Below are 15779 nucleotides of genomic sequence, written 5' to 3'. Positions count from 1 at the left end.
AGATTATGTTTATTAAACATTATTTTTAGGTATATAGTTTGTGTTATTTATTACTATGAATTTTCGCATTTATAAATTTTAAATAATTATTTTTTTTAAAAGAAATTAACTTTTGTAAAGATTAGTATATTTGTGATATTAAAATACACGAACATTACTTTTTTTTAAAAATCCTTTTAGAGCTTATTCTTTATATAATATATCATAATAACATCTTCAATATCATAATATATATCTTAGAAGGATTTATTAATTTAAAACGGTGGGATAACCGTTTAGTTTTCAGTACTTCATCGTTGAATATTTGTACATTTTTGTAACACATTATCTGTAATCTATTTACTAATTATCTACGTTAATCTAAGTTTTAGTACATAAGAAATATGTTGAATTCACTAATTTAATTTTAATGTTTGGGATGAAAAATTTTTGAATTTTATGAACTGCATTAAAAGTATTTCAAGCCTTATAAGCCTCATAACCTTATAATCAATCTATAATCTTTAGTACTTTATAGTACTCATTCTTTCCAAAAATACATTCATCGATTAGAAATAATTAATTTTATGTAATCAAACTTTTATAATATGGCTTAATGAAGTATCCAGTTATTTCTTTTTGATAACAACCCAGACTAAAAAAAAAAATCTATTATTTATTTATGTATTTTTTTATAATTCGTTTTTGAATTATAACAATATTATTTTGTATTTAACAATTTATTAAAAATTAATTAATTTTAGAACTAAAGAATCTACAAAATGTATAAGCATAATTTTTTTCATACACATTTGAAATGAGAGGAAATTACATATTTAAACAATGAATAACGATGTTTATTATTTTATTTTAAAACTTTTTTGTAAATTTCAGGTAATCTTATTGAATGGTTTATATATTATATCATATTTGTTAAACCACTATACCAACAAGTAATGTTAAATGATCATCTTTGATATATCTTGATTTTAATAAACTAAATCTTTCCTAGGATTGGTTATTTGGAAATTGTAATCGTTTTTATGTAAACCTGAATTAAATTGTACTACTTTTATATATTATACTATATGGAATGGTTCAAAGATTTGTAAAAGGATTAATGTTCCGTCAACCCGTAAGCAACCCACCAGATGTTCCTTCGTCAATTCTATAAATAATCTAATTTGACATATTTAAGATATGTATGTCACCTAGGTGAAAGCTGTACCAATATTAACTTGAAAATATCCGTAAGTTTGTAACGTACTATTTTATGTAAAAATTGTTTATCATAAGTTTTATCATTTATTAACTGATTGCTGCTACATTTTTTTCCTTGTGTTTTTTATTTCTATTGACATTTTAAACTTTTAAATTGAATTTTATAGTTTGATGTTTGTGCACGTTGTACTATTTTCATTTTTACTTTATATGTTTATATATTGAATGATTTGTTTCTGCGTATCACGACAAAAAATATATAAAAATTGTAATTAGAAATCTATATTAAAAGGAGTTAAATAGACAACTAATTTTACATCAGTGGAAACTGACTTGTTTATTACATTAGTGGCCAATTATAAAACAGTTATTGATTGCTTAAAAACGGGTATTATAAGTTAAAAGTAAGAAAATAAACATTTAATATTATACTCGCAATGTTAATATTATTTATTTATGATATAATATTTGTATACCATATTCTATGTTGTCACTCGTTTAGAGTGATCAAAGATACCTAGCTAAAAATACAAGATGAATTTAACAGTTAGTTAATTAAGAAATCATAACTGAAATTATACTAAAAATTAAATGTGATAAACTGATAACATCAAATGCAATTTTAAGAAACAATATACTGATGACTGATAAAATAATGTATGCCGAGATACTGGTGGAGGATCTATGAAAATGTTTCTATAACCAATAATGTAGCATTAATTAGAGATCTATTACAAGCCAGAACGACAGATAAGTTACCTGATATATGAATTCATGATAGTAAAAATGATGATAAAATTATCACAATCACAACCTTTTTGATGACCGTAACATACGGTTATTGAAGAATCGAAAAACGATAGTAAAATATATAATTTTATACATACAAACATTATGTTTGAAAATTGATAAATATATGTATAATGATACCAAGCCGCATAATAATAAAAAATATTAGAATATAAAATCTAGGCATTTCAATTGTTTTAGTTGGTCAAACAAAGGTTTTTCATATAGAAATTGATTAACTTATTAAATATAATTATTATTTTAAATATGGAATAGAAAAAGTTATATATTTATATTATTTACAATCAATAATTATGAATAGAGCCAAGAAATTGATGTTTTTAAGAATATACCAAATATTTTATGAAATTACTAGCTCTTGTCTAATATTTATTTAAGCTTAGTATTGGGTTCTAAACTCTAAATATAATATAAGTCCATATATTGATGTATTGTTCATTTTATTATTAAATTAATAATGGTTTGATCATTATAGAATATTTATTATTTGAATCTTATCTAATCATTACTAAACACAAATAGAAAATATTTACAAAAATATGTTTATAATTATTAATTAGTAGTAAAGTGTTGGTACTGTAGTAATTATCGTGCTACGATTCTATTTAACCGATCCGCAAACGATATAGGTATAACCTAAAACTCAAACAATGCGCAACTGTCATACAAAAAAAGGTTAAAATTTACAATAGTGATGCGCAAACTACAACTGGCGCTATTTAACACTATTATTATGATACCCAGGTACTTAAATATTTCAAAAATATATTTATTCAAAGCTTTTTTAAGATTGAATCAATTTATTTTTTGTTTTGTGTTAACTACAAGTTGTGCCTTTCACATTCAACAAATTATTTAAATTAATAACACGTGTACTTAAGATTCAAAAAATTTGACCATTATAGCTGAGGATTTTTTTTTGTTACGTTAGGGGTTTTTCACTAGGTTTGTGGAACACATCCAGTAGCTAGAAACGCTGGGTAGAATGCTTATTACAGCACTAATCAGTGAACGCAGCCAAACACATCTCTACACCATATCTTCCATACCCCAATATTTATTATTTTATTTATAATAAAAGATAAATAATTAAAAAATATAGTATTCTAAAAATTAGTTTTTATTTTCGATTATTACTTCTTTGAAGATCGTAATACCATTATGTACTAACAGTGCCCTGAGTGTGGGAAATGTTTAGTATTTCTTAAGCCTTACGGAGAAATAAGTGTCTCGACGTCAGTTTATATAAATATAATTGCTCTGGATACATAGGCTTGTGTGACAAACTGACAATAACGACTATTGATTACATTCATTTACACTAGTATCCAACTATTGTCTGTATTGCAATAACAATATTGTGTTTGATATTGATATTTGATAAAATATAATGGAGATAATAACATATATACTTATTTTCGGATGACAACTATAAAAGATGAAATACCGACGAACATTTTTGTCGGGAATTTAATACAGAAATTCATGTTAGTTAAAATTAAATTATTTAATGATTCGGCTGTAAAACATATTAAACGTTTTGTTATTTTGAATTTTGTTAAAATAAATTATCTTAGATATAAAATGGATGATTTATAGTTTTATGAAAATTTTAATATACTTTTGCAATTCAAAAACATCGAAAATATATGGGTACGATTACAATTTTTTTTTACAATTATTGGAATTTCAAATTTTTACGAAATATTTTACTGATATTTAAGTGAAAAAACCGATAACAATCTAAAATTTCAATGGGGATAGAAACGTTTCTACACATTTTATAAAAATATAAAATAATTGTATTTAACTATAATGCAACAAAGTATAATCTACTTCATTGTATATTATTTTCGTAGATATAATTTTATAAAGGTAAAATGAATTGAGGTTCATAAATAAAAATTTGGGAGATGAGAAACTTGTTGGTCGTTCTTACTTCTTAATCAATTCTGGCATAGTCTATATACAGCTGAGTATAAAACATACAGTACTTGATTATGTTAACAATTTCTTAATTTATAATCTAAATTGAAAATAAACTATACAATTTGATAAATTAAGAATTAATAATATTTATATGTCTAGTTTATATTATAAACAAAACAGATTTTAAGTACATTATATTAGGTTTATTAGTTTTAGTTTTAAAAATATTTCCAATTACCTATCTCATTTTATGCGTCACTTCATTTTTTTACTAATTCACTTAATTCCGTTTAACAGTGGTCCCGGAGCAAATATTATACCTATTTACTCGTTAACAAAACTCGAAGACAAATATGATTTTCAATGAACATAATTGATTATTATAATATAAAGCCATTGAAGAAACTTCATTTTATTATTATTAGCTAATCATAGACGAACAGTATTTTGAGTGGGAATTAAAATAAAACCGGAATTAAAGTGAATTGCCTGGTTTCTATTGAATTAAACCAACACGAAACAACATATTATATGTTTATTGTTGATACTCAAAGTATAGGATACTGTTTAAATTAATATTATATTTTGTTGGCAGTCTCGTCAAACACTTTTACTATACACGTTAATGGTTCTTTATAGGCTGATATATTACTACAAAAAGTATATAAATAAGCATATTACACATTGAAATTGTATTCTATTTAATTACTTAAAAATAATTTTGCTGGATAGATAGTTATCCCTACTTAAAATACCTATAGCTATATACAATATGGGTTTATTGTCTCAAAACAATGAAACAGAGTAAGTACAATATCAACATAATATTAATAATAGTATACAGTTGAAATTTAATATTAATCATAAATCACCAATACACATACAATTATAATCTTTAAATACGGTATTTGTTTGCATTTAGATAAATGAATTTTTTTCGTTCTAGATCGTTGATAAAAAAACAGAAACCAAGATGTAATCAAAAACTTTTGAAGTGTTCATATATTGTAATATTATTCGTTTTATTGAAGCTGGTTTTTATTTATCTTTTATACATTTTAATAAGAAATGAAATTCATCCAGAATCCAAAGAAACATCGAAGGTAAGAACCACTTGTTATAACACTTTCAGTTCGTGTTGGTAATCGTTAACCGGTCAACCGCTATGGTTATTACTTATTAAAGTTGTTTGACAGCAATATTTCATTAAGAAATGACTCAATCTCACGGACTAAAATGGAAAGTGAGATTAGAATATATTTTTTTCAATATAGTTGTGTTGTCGGATAACTTTTTTTGTGAAATTTTAATGTTGCCAAGTGCCAAGCTCAACTGTATGGGTTATAAGTTTATACGTACAATATTAACAATGATATAACTAAAAATGTATTTGAAAAGTTACTGTATTATTAAACATCGATCTTTTTTTATCTATAATGTTAATTTATAAACTTAATAAAAAGTTTATTCAACAGATTTAAAAGAGATTTATAAAATTTATAAAATGATAGATAATATTTTCAAAAATATGGCTATACTATATAATTACCTATACTAACTCATAAATTAAATTTTTATATAATAAATAATAATTATTTAGTATATATATATATTATAAAGGAGCCAAATATTAGTTAAAATGTTGTTAATCAGTAAATATAATACTATTTAATTACAATTATCGATTTAATTTAACTAAACGGAATTTTGTTATAAATTTACATGTGTTATCAAAAGCATTTTTAATTTTGAGTATTTATATAATAAAATTGGTCTAATACAAATTTTGTACCTTCTTTTATTGATATTTTGTATTGATATAGTAAATACAAGAATATTTTTAAAATATTTAGATTAATTTTATGATTTAAATTCCATGAATATATTTACTCTTTTCTAAAGTAAATCGATATATGGATTTAAAATTTAATAACAATAATCTATTATGATACAGATTAATATAATTATAATAATTAATTTCATTGTGTTTTTAGTAAAAAAAATTTAACCGCAATGGCATTACTATTATAGTAATAATATATAGCTTCATAAAAAATATAATGCAATACGATACAATACTCTTAGTAACAATATAGGCTGTCAGAACTGTGTTTTCTCAAAAATGTTTTTTTTATTCAATGATTTATCATAACTTAATGAAAAATTAACATTTTAACATTTTTAACATGTCTATTACAATGATCTCACTAAAACTAGTTTTAAAAGGTCCCGGTTTATGTTCTGTTTCAAAGGTTAGTTACTTAAAAAATATTAGGTAAAAAATTATTGAATACAGGTACATCAATAATCAATTAATTCATTTCAATATAACATAATATTTTCTATTTAATAATATTTTTAATAATATGTAACTAAGAAGTTAAAAATATTATGACAAATGATAAATACCGGTGTACTTATATACAAAATAAATATTTTTAGTACACCTTTCAATAGAGGTTTCTACACATGGTAAATTACTGTAAATTATAGTATCCAAAGAAACGTTTGTTCTCTATATATTTGATTATTTTTAGATAGCTGAACGAACTTTCATTGTTGATTATGAACGAAAAGAGTTTCTGAAAGACGGTCAAATATTTCGATATGTCTCAGGTTCGTTACACTATTTTAGAGTTCCGAAACCTTATTGGAAGGATAGAATTCAGAAAATGAAAGCAGCTGGTTTAAATGCTTTATCAACGTGAGTAAATGTTACAAAAAATAAAAAAATTAAAATTAAAATTCATATATTAAAACGAATTGGTGTATCGTGTTTATTATTATAATTAATTTATAACATTTATTTGAATGAGTTACTTATACTAATAATACGTATTTAGTACCTATGGTATAGTGAACATCCACAGTATAAAATAAAAAATATAACTTTAAAAATAGTCGTTGAAATATGACATAACTTTCTATTCTATAAGATATAATAACTATGCTCGTGTGTTATAAATTAATAGATTATTTGTTAATAATGCAAACACAACATTAATATTGTAAGATTAATTTATATGAGTATATTTATAAGACTTGTGTTTGTAATCTGCAATAAAATTTTTATTGAGATTTAACATTATCACAGAGATATTTATAAAATAAAAAAGAACGGAAATGGCACATTATTTTAGCCGTTAATTTTAATAGTTGGATTATAGCCGACGGAGAAGTAAAATATGTTGATAGATAAAAATATAATAATTGTTAATGGAATTTTAGTTATGTAGAATGGAGTTTACATGAGCCATATCCAGGTGAATACAACTTTGAGGACATAGCCGATTTGGAGTATTTCCTTAAGTTAGTTCATGACGAAGGGATGTATTTGTTGCTCAGGCCTGGGCCATACATAGGTGCCGAAAGAGATTTAGTGAGAAACAATACATTTTAATGAATTAGAAACTATACTTAAATGATTGTTGTTTGTACTATGCTAGGGTGGATTTCCATTTTGGTTATTGAATGTTGTGCCCAAAAATGGTCTGAGAACTAATGATCCAAGTACGTATTAGTGATTTATATTTTTGTGGCCAGTCATTTGATTAGAATTATTAGATTGAATAGTTTTCAGCGTGAGGTAATTTAACTAGGTACGTAATTTGCGTAGATGTATAAAGGGTGTTCCGTGAGAATTTATCCATTGCAATATTTTCTAAAATATTGGAAATATCATAATTATATATTTTTTTAAGACCCACGGGGAAAAAGACTAAAAGTATTTCATATTTTAATTTAATTTCCTGTTTTGGTAAAAAGTTTTAAAAAATTTTTATTTAATAATTTTCAAAAAAATTAAAGATAGCTATTTTATAGTTTATATATCTTGGTATTATTATACTGGCATGATCTCGCGGACTACATGTTTGATGACACTGACAATTCGCAATTTTTTTTGAAACTAGAAAAAATATTAAAAATCATGAGATTAATGAAAATTTATATTAAAATTTCAAGCATTTAAACATTTGGTGAAAAAGTTTTTTTTTTTAAATGGCTAATACATAGTGGCTTTGTATATATATTGATTTAAAATATATTCAGTGAAATAAAATACATTTTGTTTTTAATAATATAATAAATACATATTCTTTAAATTTAGGTTATAAATATTACATTGCTAAATGGTTTAGTGTACTTATGCCTAAGATCGTCCCTTTTTTATACGGAAATGGTGGAAATATCATAATGGTTCAGGTATAGACTTATCAGTAATTTATTATGCATTGCCTTAATTATATCATTATATTTTAGAAATTAATATTCGTTTTTGTACACTGTAAAGATAGAGAATGAATATGGAGATTACTTTACGTGTGATCATCAGTATATGATATGGTTACGCGATTTGTATAAAAGTTATATTAAATCTAACGCTGTTCTTTACACAACCGATAGCTGTGAAATGGAGTCACTTTATGCCTTAAAATGTGGTACTGTAGCTGATGTTTATGCAACCATAGATTTTGGCAGTTGGATTAAAAATAGTGAGTAGTTCACGTACATAGAAATAAAAATGAAAATTATTTTTTGACCTATTTTTCAATGCAATTTTCAGTTCCTCAATGTTTTCAAAAAACAAGAGGAATTCAAAAAGAAGGACCCCCAGTAATTTCGGAGTATTATACAGGTTTGGTGGAATATTGGGGTGTACCAGCAATGAATATTAGCAGCTCTGATCAATTTATCAGTATTATGAAAGATACGCTGTATTTGAATGCATCGGTCAATATTTTTTTGTTTCATGGGGGTACAAATTTTGGGTTTACTACTGGTGCATTCAAATACAAGTATGATGAATATTTCCCCGTGGAAACCTCATATGATTTCAGTGCTCCATTGAACGAAGCAGGAGATCCAACTGAAATGTACTTTAAAATAAAAAAATTGCTCAAAGAAATTGTAAGCTTTGATAATACATTATATATATATATATACATATTATATATATATATATATATACACATATTATATATATTTAATTTAAATGGTGCGTATTGAAGAATTTTGTAGTATCAAATGAAATATCACCCATTCCAGCACCTAAAGGTGATTATGGAGTATTCACAATGCAACCGTTGGTTAGTCTATTTGAAAAGATTACGCAACGGATTGAACCGGTTGAGAACAATGTTCCACTTGGGTTCGAAGTCATGGGCATAAACACGGGATTTGTAATGTATGAAACTATTTTGACAAACGATCAAAAAAACGTCACAGTTCCTGTAAACCTTACTATAAGCACAATCAGAGATCAAGCAACTGTCTTCTTAGACCAGGTATAATGATATACATATAGATATAATATACTTTTTAAAATAAAAATATTTAAAATTTAGTATCCTATATCTAATGATGTACTTTTTTATTATTTAAAATAGAAATCAGGATTACACAACATTATATTATATATAAAGTAAATTAGGTATCTAAACAAACATAGGTACCGTATAGTATACTCATCATAACCACCACAGTAACAATGTATATTTACGTCACTTAACCATATAAATTATCAATTAACAATAATTGTAAGAAGTAATATGATATCTTAACACTGTTAATAAAATATTAATAATATTTTTTACAATTTTCATTTTCATTTGCTTACAAACTGTATATTATTATCAAATATCAATGTATTGTGAATTTATCATTTAGTAAGTTTTTAGAATAAGATCATTTTTTATTTTATTTTTTAAAAGTCTGCATCAATAAAATATTTGCAAAAACAGATAAGCTCCTAAAATCAGTAAGACCATGGTGAAACTAGACATTGGTATAAGGGTAGGCTAAAATATTTAAATATGGTTTTTTTGTTTTAATATTTAAGATACCTGAAATTATTAAATGTTTTTTTATATTAAAGTCATACTGTCACAATATATTCAAGCTTTACATTGAATTCCAAAAAAAAAAAATATACCGATACTTATTAAACATAAAATTATAATAAGTAAAATACATATAATAAAATATAATAATGCCACAGCCTGTTTGCGGTGTCGAATCTACACTGTACATACTGTGTTACTGCGACGAAAATACGGCCTTTAGACATCGACTACTACCGCTCTTCTCATTACTTATTTCTATTAATATACGTACAATTTATTGACGAAAACATATTGTACAAATTCTTTCATAATCGATTATAGTACCAGTGATTATAAGTATAATATAGTATTTATAATCAATCATAGCACATTATATTGAAATAAATTAAATAAAGATAAGAATACCTAAAAATAATTTTTATTTATTTATTTTAATAAAATAAATTTAAAAACCTATTCTTTTTTGTTTAAATGTATTTATAATTACATCAGTTAAAAAAAGCAAATGTGCTTCCCATGTTATGTTTTATTGTAAACAGTGGTAAAAATATATAAATATCGTTTTCATTTCTACGTTTCGAGCAAATAATAACAAAAACGATATTTTAATTATATTTTATATAATGTATTATTATGTACCCCATTTGTATGATACAAATCGAGCCCGATAACCTGTCGGCATTAGGTCAGACTATGGTCTGACGGGCTTGACTCGTAGTATTGTAAAACCATGCCATTTCTGATTCTAGATCCTCTTAATACATGATTTGTTATAATGTATTATACATCTATTTTAGGTACAAGTGAATTCAATACCTCGTAAATATGAAAATATACCCGTGAGCTTAAATATTAACAGTACAGTTCAAAAGCTAAGTATTCTAATAGAAAACCAAGGAAGAATTAATGTCGGGAAATATTTAGAAGACAGAAAGGTTAGTCCGTTAGATTCCAGTTTACCGATTTTTCATTATATTCATTCTATGTGCAGGGTATTTTCGAACCCGTAACATTGGGTAATCATATATTGGGTCCGTGGAAGATGATAGCATACCCTCTAAACGAAACGTCATGGCTTTCGACCATTGAACCACAGAAACACGTTGTATTACCGGCATTTTATAAAACAACATTTACGTTACCAAATAACTTATCAAAACCTTTAGATACGTATTTGGACCCTACTGGTTGGAAAAAGGTTGGTTTTTTTTGTTATGAACATTTTTATTTAATTTTATTAATTATACATTTGTTTTCTGTTGTAAAGGGCGTTGCTTTTGTAAACGGGATTAATGTTGGTCGATATTGGCCTTCGGCTGGACCACAAATCACTCTATATATTCCTGCTGTATTTTTAATTCCTTATCCTGGAGTAAACAACATCATAATGTTAGAACTGGAAGGTGTTTCCGAAAACTTGTCAATATCGTTAGTTAATAAACCTAATCTCAATGGTAAAGTAAACGAAGTATACTAAAATTCAAATTATAACATAATATAAGTTCAAGTATTGTTTATTTTATTATTAAATAAATATTCTTGTTATAACTATGGAACATTTATTATATATAAATCTAAATATAATCATTTATAAACATATATTTTTAATGGATAACAATTATCAAAAATATGTTTCTAATTAATTATAAGGTGTTGACTCCTTAATAATAGTATTCTAATTCTACTAAATACTATTTTAATGATCTTTAATACTATAGTAAAACCACTATGAATTTTATAATTTCCGCTTACAAGTTTTTAATATTTTTAACGAAATTTGAGTACACGGATTTCAATTATACGTGTTTTTTGTTGTACACGGGATCCGTGTGCAAGTGCTGGTTAATACCTGTTCAAAATCTCGAGTTTTAGTTTCAATGAGTGAATTTGGTTACTCCATAATGAAATTGTCGTACGAACCATTATTATTAGGATTCAGTGGATATTCGTTGGTTATGATGGTGAGGTACGTCATGTACGTACAGATTAGTAATAAGTGATGAATATAGCCCAACAGTTTCCTGAAAATTATAACGAGGCTTTTAATTTTTGAGAACAATTTATTGATGTAATCTTTAACAAAACGGCATCAACCAACAATACATAACAGCTATTTGGGTTATTTTATAAAATAACAGTCGTGTAATTATTTACTTATTGTTCAATGTTCATAATATTATTTATAAATAGGTATATTATAATAAGCAGGGTTCGGGACTTAAAGCATTTGCTTATTTTTATGGATTGGCTTAAAATGTAGCAGAGTGCGATGGAAGTGTACGTTATGTTAAAACGCGTTCAATTATGAAATTTAAAAGTAATTTTTTTTTGTTTTTTTCAATGATTTTTTAAAAATATGCTTATTTCCAGTGTTTTTAATTATTTTTGAATTTTTGACCAGTTTTCTACTTTTTATGGCTTTTTATTGAAAATCTATAAACAATAAGACAAAATGTCTGGAAAGTGAAATTTGATTTTTTTTATAATATAAAGATTTATTTTTTATTTTTTAGTTAGAAATTTTTCCTATTACCTGTTAAGTACCTGGGTAACGTTGAGCATAAGTTTGTGCTGCACAACTTTCATTTTTTGACACTTCCAAAAAATAGATAACATACTTATTGTCATACAGATAAATGTTTACTTTAGATACCTAAACCTATTGTTTAATTATATAATGTCCGACAATAAAATACGATAAGTATTAGTTATGTTTCTACTTAATTTCAAAATAGCATAGTTACTTTATTTGGACAACAATTTAAAATATTTATACGTTAAATCAATCAATAACTAAATAAATTTATAATATAAATAAGAATTGAATTTTTTATTATTAATTATTAATAAATTCTAATAGATTTATTAAATTTAACGAAATAAATCACATACTTATTTACGTTTTTTTTTTATAAAACTATAAGTTATAATTCATACTATCCATATACAAATTAAAATGAATATTATAAAGTAGCTTAAATTATAATAACGTGTTGATATCATCCTTAATAAAAAGGGGTAAAAATTTCAAGCCTAAATGATCCTCGAATTATTATAATAATTATAATTATTTTCAGAAAATTCCGTGCATTTCAGTTTTTTATTGAATTTTTGTCACTTGGTCAATTTTATTTTTGACTTGGAAAGTTGGTAAAACTAGAATAATTCGTTAAACAATTAGCTAAAAATTAATTAGTGGTTAAAATAGGTGGTTACCATTTAAAACCAAAAATGTATACAATACGCTTATGCATGTCTAATTAAGTTTAAAAAAATTTAAAAGCTATAAATATATACCATATTTTTATGTTATCACAACCAACTAAAAAACAGAATTCAAATTATAGGTCTATACGCAAAGATTTGGGTGTTCACAATAATTAGCGTTTGCACTCTAAATAGATAAGATTCGTTTAAATTATTTATTTATCGATATTGTTAAAATAATAATCTGTCGTAGCTCATAGTTATTTAACGATTCATTTTAATCGTGTACAACATATTATTTTATGTTTAAAAATTAACTACTTTATTTTTATACAATTGATTTACAAATGTCGTATATAGGTAGTTGTATTTTATTCATTATTATAATATTCGCTACAATTTATATGTGTGTTAAGTGTTAACAAACATATGCAATATATTTACTAGACAACAAAAATAAAATATCATTATTAATTGTGTACACGATGTTCGCCATAGTTGTTTGACATGGCCCTGCGTAATCCCATCAAAGCACTGATTATTTCAGAGTTTTTCTTCTTCAGAATAAAATTGGATTCGGAAGGTTTTATTAAATCGTTTAAGGTACTATCTTCCATGAATCTCTTACTGACTCGCTGTAAAACAAAACGCGTAAATAACTATTACCTATATACCTGATTTATATATTCTACATATAATTTTGAGCAAATGCATAAATTTTATAATAATGTATGTTTTTTTATACTATTACTTTTTGAAGCTATATAGCTGCTTCAATTATCAACTTTAATATATTTTCTGGTATAAAAGTAAATCTAGTTAGTACTAGTGGTGGAAAGGGACTATGTAAGAGTTAAAACCAAGATTTTTAACACTAAACTAAATTTTGACAAATTGTTGTTGTCATTTAAAAATGAATAGCCGTAGATACTTACTATTTTTACTAAATGTTTATTTCAGCATTTTCCATACAATATTTTTCAAAATATTTGGATTAATTTTAAGCTTGATTTAAACATTTTATATCAAACAAATAATAAAGAACCTACATAATTAATATTAGGTCCGTGTTTATTCGTTTGTAACATCCTACGAGAGCTCTAATAATGGTATTAAATTGAAATGATGAAATTGAATTTAAAAATATAGTTAAGTACTATTAAAATTAATTTTAAATTCATATTAATCAATTAATATTTTACAGTTTATAAAAATGGTCTGACCTAGTTAATTAGCTACTTTATCTACTACTTACTAGAAGACATTATTACGTATATTTTTAATTTTTGTAAAAACCTTTTTAAGGACAATCCTAATAAGTGTATACATTTTTATAAATCGGAAATTACTCATTCGTATTTCAATTTAGATACATTAAATATTCGTCAAAATAAACTACTTAACACTTATTCACTGGAAAAAAGTGGGTTCTCATTTGAAAAAAAAATAATTTGATATAGTTACTCATAAAACTGTATAATGAATCCATCATAACTATTTTAATTAAAAATATTGTTTAAAAATAATATGGTCTTTAAATATAATACTAAAAATCAGAATTTTAATTCGTTATTTATTATAGAAAATAATGTGATCAGCATAATTAATAATAGAAATATCTTCTACAATGTAGATGTAATATAATATATAATCATATAATTGGAGAATGGTAATGGATTGCAAGATATATTTTGATTTACTTAAGCATATTTTACCAATATGGGTTTAGGGTCAATCGATATGTTTGGTTCCTCAATAACGAAATTGTCATCCGAACAATAATTAGGACGCAGTGGATATCCGTTTGTCATAATTATGAGGTACGTCATGCACATAGAGATTAGTAATAAGTGATGAATGTATCCCAAGAGTTTCCTGAAAATTATAAGGTTTTAAATTTTTGAGAACTGTTAATAGACACGTTATAACAAATATAACAAAACGGCATCAAAAAACAATACACAACAGCCATTTGGATAATTTTATTATGATTCATAAAATAACATTCCTATAATGATTTATTTAGTTTTCAATATTTATAATATTTTTTATTTATTTAACTCAAAGAAACTTTAAAAAGAAACGAAATAATATACGAAAAACTTCACTAATCTATCTATACATAATGATATAAGTACATATATTTGATAGATATTATAGAATTTTGAAATAAAAATTTGGTTTATTTCTTAATGATCATTAGTAGTTATTCATTACTATAACACCAAACATTGTATTGCTATATCATAATTTATTTAAAAAAAAATTAAATATTTAAATAATTAATAACATAATATTTTATTAGTATATAGTGTTACTCTTGAAATATATTTTATCATGTTGATTTAATTTTTATTTATTTAGAGTTTAATATACTATTATTATGGTTTATTGTTGATTTCTACGAGAATAAATTAATAAAACAAAAAATAATAAAAAATACAATAAATAATTTACTTATAATAAAAAAATGTTCTACTTACATGTTGTTGTCTTACTGTCTTCAATGATTCTGATTTTGCTACTGAAAACAGGGACATTATATATTGAAAATGAATCGCAGTTATACAATAATATCATCTTATTATTCGGAATACATGTCAATCTAGTATAATATTGTGAATTAACCGAAAACATTTCATCAGCAGATATAGGTGCTCAACAGGAGTCCACATGCAGCACCATATCCAAGAGGGGTGGTTGGATTAGGGTCGAAAACCCCCATCGTTTTTTTTTTATTATTATTATTACTATTATATGACTGTACATTTTATGTAGTCTTATTTATAA

General features: G+C 24.4%; 2 protein-coding genes across 2 annotated transcripts; one reads left to right on the top strand and one right to left on the bottom strand.

Annotated features, from left to right (window-relative positions):
• Window positions 1-4547: 4547 nt before the first annotated feature.
• On the top strand, window positions 4548-11331 carry LOC113552730 (beta-galactosidase-like). The gene is made up of 12 exons (XM_026955604.1): window positions 4548-4743; window positions 4886-5042; window positions 6477-6643; window positions 7168-7318; window positions 7386-7449; window positions 8048-8142; window positions 8231-8432; window positions 8504-8847; window positions 8949-9224; window positions 10580-10717; window positions 10774-10980; window positions 11050-11331. The coding sequence occupies exons 1-12, from the start codon at window positions 4712-4714 to the stop codon at window positions 11257-11259; spliced, it is 2043 nt and encodes a 680-aa protein (XP_026811405.1). The 5' UTR covers window positions 4548-4711; the 3' UTR covers window positions 11260-11331.
• A 2027-nt stretch (window positions 11332-13358) lies between these two features.
• On the bottom strand, window positions 13359-15501 carry LOC113554566. The gene is made up of 3 exons (XM_026958465.1): window positions 15473-15501; window positions 14705-14864; window positions 13359-13624 (listed from the first exon to the last, which is right to left on the bottom strand). Coding segments are annotated over exons 1-3 (327 nt in total). The 5' UTR covers window positions 15475-15501; the 3' UTR covers window positions 13359-13459.
• Window positions 15502-15779: the final 278 nt, after the last annotated feature.

Source organism: Rhopalosiphum maidis, chromosome 2 (genome assembly GCF_003676215.2).
Source record: "Rhopalosiphum maidis isolate BTI-1 chromosome 2, ASM367621v3, whole genome shotgun sequence".
Classification (NCBI taxonomy): domain Eukaryota; kingdom Metazoa; phylum Arthropoda; class Insecta; order Hemiptera; family Aphididae; genus Rhopalosiphum; species Rhopalosiphum maidis.
Note: the sequence above shows the minus strand (reverse complement) of the source record. Positions and strands in the feature narration are given on the sequence as shown.